Source organism: Chenopodium quinoa, unplaced genomic scaffold, assembly GCF_001683475.1.
Source record: "Chenopodium quinoa cultivar QQ74 unplaced genomic scaffold, ASM168347v1, whole genome shotgun sequence".
NCBI classification, from domain to species: domain Eukaryota; kingdom Viridiplantae; phylum Streptophyta; class Magnoliopsida; order Caryophyllales; family Amaranthaceae; genus Chenopodium; species Chenopodium quinoa.
The window spans coordinates 826,509-836,310 of NW_018743649.1; the positions used below are offsets into that span (position 1 = coordinate 826,509).

Below are 9,802 nucleotides of genomic sequence, written 5' to 3' on the forward strand. Positions count from 1 at the left end.
TTTTAACAAGACTGTGGAGATGGACCTTATGAATAACCCTAGTGAGATCGCTGCCCCCAGACTCATGAAAAAATTGGCAGATATATATTTCACGAAGGTCATTGCATCTACGGATTCCACTTTCTCATTATCTCCGCGCCAGGTTTCTTTATGGAAGTCCCAACAGGGGGATCACTCTTCGGCTTGGTTGCGGACGGTCTCGATATCGGATTTGGGTCAGACTATGAATGGTAAGACTTACCGTAGTGTTCTTTGCTACCGGTTAGGTGTTCCTTTGTTCTCGTTTCAACACCGTGTTTTGCTTGCTCAAGGATTTTTGTTGGGGATGTTTATGGGGATCATGCAGTGTCTTGTGCTGGGATTATGGGTATTAAACATTGGCACAATGTTGTTCATGACTCCCTTGTTGATATTTGTTTTCGGTCTGGGATTTGGTCGAAAGGAGGTTAACGTTAGGTTGACTAGAGGGAACAACGGGGCTCTACGACCAACAGATATGTTGCTTTATTCCTGGGATAGAGGCCTTGATGTATGTGTTGACTTGACGAGGTCTTCACCTTTGACACAATTGGGGTTGTCTGACTTCGTTCCTGGTCGTGTTGTGTCAGCTGCGGCTCAGCGGAAGCGGGACAAGTATGGGGTGCGTTACACGGCTATTGGTTATGATTTTATTCCTTTCTCCTTTTCTTCGTTGGGGGAATTAGAGAAGGATCCTATTGTGTTGCTGAAGCGGGTTCATGCGTTCGCTAAGACTCAGGATATTGGTGCTCGTGCAGCTGCACACATCTTCAGCTGGATCGGGTTCGTTATAGCTAGAGAGGTGGGGGCCCAAATTGTATCTCGGCTCCCCACTAATTTCTTGTAAATTGTTTGACTTTGTAGGTTTTTTTTAATAATAATAATAACAATAATAGTAATAATAATAATAATAAGGGAAATTCTCAATGGTAGCCCTCTACTTTTGCTTTTTCCCAATGGTAACCAATTTTTTTTTCAATTCTCTTTAGTAGCCCTAAACTTTCACATTTTTACAACTGTAACCTTAATGATGATTTTTTGTTAAATTTTCGTTAAATCCAACTACAGTCTACGGAATACTAGTATACTACACAAGTTAATTATTCCAATAATTAAAAATTAAACAAAAAAAAAAACAAAAACAGAAAAATTAGAAAATACCCCCACGCACAAATACTCCCATCCTTATTTCTTCTCTTCCTTCAACCTCCAAACTCCATAGATTTATTATCCACCTTCATCATCATTATTTGATAAATGTGTAAATGTCCATCAACCTCCAAACTCTCAATTGTTTTATTCTCTAAAGCCTAAAGTGATCTTCATTTCTCCATTCTCCCCCTATTTATTTTCAATCAAATTCTAAGGTTCTTCATTGTCGTGGGAGTATTTTTCATGGATGGGGGTTTTCGTGCATGTATGGGTGGTTATTTTCATGGAGTGTGTGGTAATATTGTGAGTTGCGGGTTTCTTGGGTGGGGTTTTTTCGGGTGGCAGTTCGGTGTTTTCGCGGGTGGGGTTGATGGCTGATTTTGTGGTGGGTTTTGGGTTCTTGGTGGTCCATTTCGCGGTGGGTTTTGGGTTCTTGGTGGTCCATTTCATGGGAGGTTGTTGCAGTTGAGTGGAGGGGGATGGTTGTTGCGGTGGAAGGAGGGATGGGAGATGTAGTGGTTGTTGGAGTGGAGGGCTTTGGCCTTATGGGGTTGGAGGTGCTGTCAAGGAAGATGAGTGAAGGGAAGGAGAGAGAAAATGGTTGATAATAGTTAAAGTTAATGGATATTTAACGGTTTAGACTTAATAAGGTTACGGTTGCAACTTTTAAAAAAGTTGAAGGTTACCATTGAGAATTCAAAAAAAAATTGGCTACCATTGTAAAAAAGCAAAAGTAGAAGACTATCATTGAGAATTGCTTCAATCTACTTGATCTATTCAACTCTCTTCACAAGCTCAAAAGAAGAGGGCCTTTAGACATCCCATTTGTTTCAAAACAAAAACGAAGTATGTACGGTGGACCAATACTTCTCTGATTAGTAGTAAGACTAGTAACTACTTGTAGACTTGTAGTAACCAAAATCCGGTGAACCCCACAATTCATATAGATAAATTCCTGACTTGTCTTTCTTTCTATTCATCCTCATCCATTTCCTCTTTCTTGTACATTTTCCCATTTTAATCCAAAATCCAATCCAAATGAAAACGATGACGACGATCCACGACTTCCCGGACGCGGTCCTAGCCCACATAATATCCCTCCTCTCCGACACCCGCACCCGCAACTCGACCTCCCTGGTGAGCCTACAGTGGCGCGCCCTCGAACGCCTTACCCGGTCCCACCTCTCCCTCCGCGGCAACATCCGGCACCTCCTCTTCCACCTCCCCACCTGCTTCTCCGCCGTCTCCCACCTCGACATCTCCTCACTCTCACCCTGGGGCATCTCCCTCCACCCCCACATCATCTCCACCGCAACCAATGATCACAACAACGCTTCTTTTCTGCTTGCTCACCGTCTTCGTCTCGCTTTTCCAGCCGTCACCTCACTCACTCTCTACTCCCGCTACCCTTGCACGCTGTCGCTGCTGTCGCCGTTGTTCGATTTGATCGAGGATGTAAAGCTCATTCGGTGGCATCAGAGGCCGAATAACATCCCACTTGGGTCAGATTTCTTTGTGTTGTTTCAGAATTGTGCCCGTCTTAAGTCGGTTGATTTATCGTCTTTTTACTACTGGACTGAGGATCTTATGTCGGCCCTTGAGGCTCATCCCAGATTTGGGGTTAATTTGGTGGTTTTGAATTTGCTCAATTTTTCGTTGTCCGAGGGGTTTAAGTCGCAGGAGGTTGTCGATGTTACTAGGGCGTGTCCCAATTTGAGGGATTTTAGGGTTGGTTGTGTGTTTGATCCAAGGTATATTGGGTTTCTTGGGGACGAGGCGCTTTCGGCGATTTCGTCCAATTGTAAGGAGCTTAGGGTTCTTCATCTTGCGGATATAGCTCAGGGTGTTCGAGAATTTGATGATCAAGGGTTTTGTAGCGAGGATGCTGGGCTTACTGTTCAGGGAATTGTGAGTTTTTTTTCTGGGTTGATTTTGGTTGAGGAGTTGGTGTTGGATGTTTGGCGGAATGTGAGAGGGAGTTGGGTGTGTTTGGAAGCTTTGGCTTCGAGGTGTCCCAATTTGAGGTCGCTTGAGTTGGGATGTTTTCATGGGATTTGTAAGGCCATTGAGTCTCACTTGGATGGGATTGCCCTTTGTCAAGGGCTTGAGTCGTTAACGATTAAGAACTCGGCTGATTTGACTGATTTCGGGTTGATTGCCATTGGGAGGGGTTGCTCCAAGCTTACTAAGTTTGAGGTGATTGGATGTAAGAAGATCACTATGAGGGGATTGAGGACAATGGTGTGCTTGCTTAAGAGGACACTAGTTGAAGTCAAAATTTCGGGTTGTAAGTATCTTGATGCCTCTGCTTCGTTAAAGGCTGTGGAGCCTATAAGGGGAATGCTTAGGAGACTCCACATTGATTGTGTTTGGAACGGTGAGGAACCTGAGTACGAGGAAGAGGTAACCATGTTAGGTATTGATTATAACCATAAATATGAAGGCAAGGATGATGAGGAAGAAAGTAGTAGAATGAGAAAGAGGACCAAGGTTTCATGGAATACTGAGAGCTGGTTCATGGGCAACATGGAAGGTAGCACTAGCAATGGATATGTTACTCAGACTTGGGGACGTCTCGAGTTTCTATCACTGTGGATTGGAGTTGGAAAGCTTTTGACACCATTGGCCAATGCAGGACTGGATGATTGCCCCAAGCTTAGGGAAATTCATATCAAAGTAGAAGGAGATTGTCGAGAAAGGCCAAAGCCATCACAGGGAGCATTTGGGATCAGCTCGCTTGGGCGATATCCAATGTTGTCGAAGATGAAGCTTGATTGTGGAGATACAATAGGTTATGCGTTGACAGCTCCGTCCGGGCACATGGACCTTAGCCTATGGGAGAGATGGTTCTTGACTGACTTAAGGAGTTTGAGGCTTAATGAGCTCGATTATTGGCCTCCACAAGATAGGGAAGTCAATCAACGGAGTCTATCACTTCCAGCAGCTGGACTACTTCAAGAGTGTGATACATTAAGGAAGCTCTTTATTCATGGAACTACTCATGAGCATTTTATGTTGTTTTTCCTTAAAATTCCAAACCTGAGAGATGTTCAGCTGAGAGGGGATTACTACCCAGCCCCAGAGAATGATATGAGCACCGAGATGAGAGTTGATTCATGTTGTCGATTTGAGTACAAGTTGAATGAACGTGACATTCCTGATTGATTGTTTCTTTTAGAGCTTTGTTTAGATGCAATTTAATTTTGCTCTGTTTTCTCGAAAAAAAATAAAATAAAAAAATGTTGCTCTTTTCTCTCTCCTCCATACTCTCGTCCTCCCTGCTCCTAGGTTACATCCTCTCCTAAGCCTACCGGCGACTGCGGCTTTCAAGCTAACAATGGCAGAAGGTGAGTTTATGATTTTGATTTTCAATTTTTGGATTAATAATTAAGTTTGGGTTAAATTAGTTCTCTAATTGTAAAAATTAGGATTTTTGTTTGCTATAATGTGGATTTTGAATCACAGGCGCTAGTGTTAAATTCTTCTAACGTATGATTTATAAATCATAGTGTTAAATTGGTTAATTGAGGATTTTTTGTGATTACTCCATGTTCTAGCTGCTGCTATATTCTTAATTTATAAAATTAATTTTTGTTTGCATTGAAATTCTTCTTATACGTAGTTACTATTACATGATTTAAGTGCATTGGATTGTAGCATTGTCAAAAATTGCATGAAGAAGGTGATATGCTAAAAGGATCAATAAAATTCATAAATGGATAATGAATTATCTAATTGCCGTTTTTGACTTTATAGCCATTGACTTGAATTCATGAGTCATTTATAGTTTTTTTTTTTCCAATTTTATCTGTTCTAGAATTTGAAAAACCCTAATTTCAGGAAAAAATCCCAAATTTGAATTTGTATTTCAGCATCAATTGCTGACGGTGAACAAATCTAGAACGAACGTGAAGTTGAAATGATCGGTCAATGATTTTTATATTTGTTACCTGTCGAGGATGTCCGCTTCCTAGAGTTTCGTCATCGCTCTAATGGCATAATTTAAGGGTGCATAGGAACGGAGGTCGGGAAAAGCAAGGTAGTGGTTCATTTGTTGCTTTAAGTTTCTGCAAACTTTGTGAAATTTCTGGTATAGAAAGAAAGATCTAGCTAGGGTTTTATCTTAGTTTTAGTGGATTGATCTATATATGAGTAGATTTGAATGAATTAGGGTTTTCAAGGCGTGTGATGTGACAAATTGATAAATCTCGTCTCAAATTTTCTTCCCACTGCTCATACTTCATTTAAACTGCAGCGGAGAAGTTACTGATAGTCCATGGTGGCGACGGCGACGTCGAGACATTAATGGTTGTGCTTATAGAGGTTCGATCTCTTTCTTCTGTTTTTAATATATATATATATATATATATATATATATATATTGATATATATATATATATATATATAAAATTATCTACATTTGTGATTTTGTTGTTTGATTGTGAATTTGTGATTACAAATTGGAGTTGTAGTGGTACGTTGGAGTAACTAACAATGTGAAAGTTATACTTTGTGCTACATTCAGTTCGATTTGCATTCCAAAAATCCAAAGTAATTAGATTAAAGAGCTGAAATTATTTCCACCATTTCACTCCACACATCTAATTTAGGTGTTTTATAAGGTTCTTTTTTAATAATAAGAAAAGAGCAACCCAATAAAAATTTAGGGAAGAAACTTTAATTTTGTAATGGAGATATTATTCATGTAGAAAGCAACCTGCACCAAAAATCCAAAACGGAGTCCTCAGGTCATAGGCCAGCCAACCAAATCAAGTCAACTTATGTTTCCTGAAAAACAAAGACTGAATGATTGAATAAAACAAGCACTACCTTAATTAATTAAGTGTGGATTATGAATGAGATGTTCATTATGATTAATTAGGATCACTTAATCTTGTTTCAAACCAATTGTTATGATTTATGTCCTCGTTTTCCATCAATCTAGCAAATAAGAACAGTTTCCCTAAGTTGTCATGTTTAGATAGATAATTATTTCCATATACAATCTCACTGATGTTATGTCTGATGTAGATGATTTTTATAATTAAATTCGCGCTGTGATGAAGAGGCGTTGTTAAAAATGCCGAGTAGCTTATGTTTATGTACTGTAAATTAACTGCAAGTGAATGCCCCAATGCACAAGATGCAATCATATCTTTTAACTTTTTGGATTTTTGAGTCTCAAGTAGTATAATGTTTCTTTTAAGATTTTTCTTCAAAGTCGGACTTAATATGATGTTGGAACTATTTGGGATTCATCAATAGTGATCAGTCTATTGAAAATGCAGGGAAGTATACAAGGAGCTTGTCAAAGTGCATATTATCTAACACCAGAGGTTTTGGAGCGCAACTATGAGAAAGAGATAGATGTGTGGAATGCTGGGGTCATTTTATGCATTTATCTAAGTGGAGTTCCTCCCTTTTTGGGCTGGTAAGCATATACTTCCTGAAATGGAATTCAACGTGTTTCATGCTACTTAGTGAACATTATAATATTGTTATAGCAGCCTATAGAAATGTTATAAGGATTTTATGAATATGCATTGTGAGTTTGTGAGGGGATATTTTCTTCATTTTATTTATCTGCAGTCTGTAATCTACCCATCTCATTTCTATGGTTCTGATTCATAGTGTTTGCGACTGTTCTAGAGATTGAAGCTGGGATTTTTTTATCAGATCAAGAACGGGAAGCTTGGCTTGAGTCACACATCCATGGCCTTTAATTTCTGCTAGTGCCAAAGACTTATTTGCTAATATGTTAGAAAGAAACCCTAAGGCGTGTATAAGTGCTGCAGAGGCACTTAGTATGTAATTTTTTGGTCGACTAAGATTTGATGATAGGGAATTTTGACATGGAAACTACTTTTGACTACCCACAATTCACATATTACCTATGAATCAGAACATCCATGGCTCAAAGAAGACAATGATGGTTCTGAGAAACCTATTGACAACACTATTCTTATGAGGATGAGCTATGAACAAACTTAAGAAGCTCGCACTCATGGTAATATGCCAAATACCTATATATTGTTAGAACATCTATTATATATTGTATAATCGACAAATGCTTTGTGCTAAATCCGAAATTTGTTAAGTTCATGCTATAACCTGTCTTGGGCTAGGCATCATCCAAGAATTCGTAACTCTTTAATGTTTCTCACTTTGTTGATCTTGTTCTTAGTTCGTCATTTAATTTGTTGCAATTTGATTTTATTTTTGAAAAGTATTGATTTGGGTTTAGGGATCTTACAAAATGTGGGTCAATTTTGAATCTAGGAATTGATTGTATTAGTTTTGATTTGATTAGAAATTGAATTTGAATGTTGAAATTTGCTATTATTTTGGTTGGTTGAGGCACTTGAGCTTGTGTTGTTCAATGTCATTTGGGAAGGGAACCTGGGGTTTGCAAGAAATGGCTGTAAGATTCATGGATTATAGAGAATATGTTTCGTGATGTATAGAGAGTGTACATGTTGCTGGAGTTAATTTGGATTAGTTTTTGTTTGGCAGGTGGAATAGAAAATCTAGAAACTCTTTTAAGACTACTCCACATGGCTATATATATGTCAGACTTGAGAAAATCTCCAACAAGTATGTTTTCTCTATTGTGGGAACTGTTTCTATAGCTTTTACCCAATTAATTTACATCATCTTAAGAATTCTATACATAGTAATTTGTCATTAATATGAATTAACCTGATACAAGTTTTTTTTACAACAATAGTAATTGTAAGATGGAATTACATATCCCACGGGATATCGTTAAGACTGCAATTGACTACTAACTGTAGCCTTGAGTTAGTGTAATTGTGAACCAAAAACAATTCATTAGTTTGATCTCTTGCATGCATGAATTTCATGAAGCTTAGTTTCTTTGAATTTTGATTCATAATTTTTTGCTAAGCCTTATATACATTCCTTATGACCATATGCATCTTTGTATTGGCTTGTTGAGATGGCTACGAGTATTAATTTGTGGTATGAGTTATTTAGGTATCGTTGCCCTAGTATAGAATTAACTGAAAGTTATAGTTGAGAATACAAGCTAAGAAACATTTGGGAGAAAACATTCTTTATACCATCCAAGTATTACCCCTGAATCCCTGATAACGGATAAAAGCAAACATGAACAATCCCAAGTTTGATTTATGGTCTTAACACAACAAAACTACATTCTGTGCGGCCATATTCTACACAACAACCAAAACACATTACACTTAAACCCTAGAAATTCAACAATTCAAGAAATTCAACAATAACCAATAATTCAACAACACTAACCAACAATTCAACAACACTAACCAACAATTCATGAATTCAACAACACTAACCAACAATTCAACAACACTAACCAACAATTCATGAATTCAACAACACTAACCAACAATTCAACAACAATATCCAACAATTCAATAATTCAACAACACTAACCAACAATTCAAGAATTCAACAAACATAACGAACAATTTGTAAATACTCAACTAATATTTAACCATACCTTGAATTGGATGTAATACGAAATTGGGTTGAAGAGGATTGAAGAGGAAATTTGGGAAGGAAAGGAAGAGGATTGCGAAGGAGGCGAAGGAATGAAGAGCAAACGTGATTGAAAACGAAGCTCGAGTTTCTGGTTTTACAACCAGACAGAAACGCTGCATGGGGCAGCGTTTCATTAACAAGATAAGACGCTGCCTGGGCAGCGTCTTATGTTTAAGCATAAGACGCTGCCTGGGGCAGCGTTTTATGCTGTTGCTTTTTTTTTTAATTAATTTTAAAAAAAATAAACGAGGAAAAAAAAAAGTCAAACTATAAAAACGCTGCCTGGGGCAGCGTTTTTGTAGCAGAATTTTTTTTTTTTAAAAAATAGAGGGTAAAACGCTGCCCGAGGCAGCGGTTTACCCCAGAAGCTTATTTTTGTAAATACTTTTGCCACGCAACCAAATTTGTAATTATTTTCTTCGGGAAGCTTAGTTTCCTAAAACGTCCTATTAATTAGAAACTCATGTGTCAGTTTGGGCCTTGGGGATTAGCATGTTGGGTTATCAGAGTAATTAATTTGCTTAAATATGTTCTCTTTTCACATTTCGTTGCATTTTTTTTTTCTCCTTTATATTGTTTACTACTACTTTTTGCTGATCTTTATTGTTTATCTTTGAGGTTTTAGATATGAGGAGAAGAAAAGCAAGGGATGATACTAGGAGAGGTGGCTATGCTAAGTATGTTATATTATCTAATTCTTTTTACTTTTAATTTTCCTGTTATTTAAAAAATATTTCTTTTTGGTTATTAATCTTTGGTCAACTAATTAATGAAGAGCAAAAGAACACCTTTCACAGAATTATTTGCAAGAATTGATGCATTGGACGCAAGTGTTGTCAAACATGTAGCAGAACGCTTCTTATTTATCAATTTTTACAATTTTAGCATATCTGTATTGCCTTATTTAAATTTCCTTATATAAATTTACTTTACAATTATGTCTAAATATTTGAAATTTAGATTAATGTTCTTTATCAAGTAGCTTTAATGTTGTAGAACACGTGCGATATTGTAACACCCCATACTTTCGAATCACTATTTTATGTGTATTTTCAACCATTAAACCTAATTTCTTATTTAAATATCAATT

The 9,802-nt window shown here is 37.5% G+C and overlaps 1 protein-coding gene across 7 annotated transcripts; it reads left to right on the forward strand.

Moving 5' to 3' along the window:
- Window positions 1-2,072: 2,072 nt before the first annotated feature.
- LOC110683260 (F-box/LRR-repeat MAX2 homolog A-like) lies at window positions 2,073-9,511 on the forward strand. Of its 7 annotated transcripts, none has more exons than XM_021859604.1 (7): window positions 2,073-4,517; window positions 5,011-5,209; window positions 5,426-5,493; window positions 6,459-6,601; window positions 6,820-7,177; window positions 7,684-7,764; window positions 9,338-9,511. In XM_021859604.1, the coding sequence occupies exon 1, from the start codon at window positions 2,209-2,211 to the stop codon at window positions 4,333-4,335; it is 2,127 nt and encodes a 708-aa protein (XP_021715296.1). In that variant the 5' UTR covers window positions 2,073-2,208; the 3' UTR covers window positions 4,336-4,517; window positions 5,011-5,209; window positions 5,426-5,493; window positions 6,459-6,601; window positions 6,820-7,177; window positions 7,684-7,764; window positions 9,338-9,511. The 7 variants fall into 7 exon arrangements, with proteins under 7 accessions (XP_021715296.1, XP_021715299.1, XP_021715298.1 ...); XM_021859607.1 differs by having other exon boundaries at window positions 5,043-5,209; window positions 6,802-7,177; XM_021859606.1 differs by having other exon boundaries at window positions 5,043-5,209; window positions 9,331-9,511.
- The last annotated feature ends 291 nt before the right edge of the window (window positions 9,512-9,802 follow it).

Bases quoted from the DNA above. Each gene is read 5' to 3' on its own strand.
- LOC110683260 (XM_021859604.1), top strand. From the start codon at position 2,209: ATGAAAACGATGACGACGATCCACGACTTCCCGGACGCGGTCCTAGCC.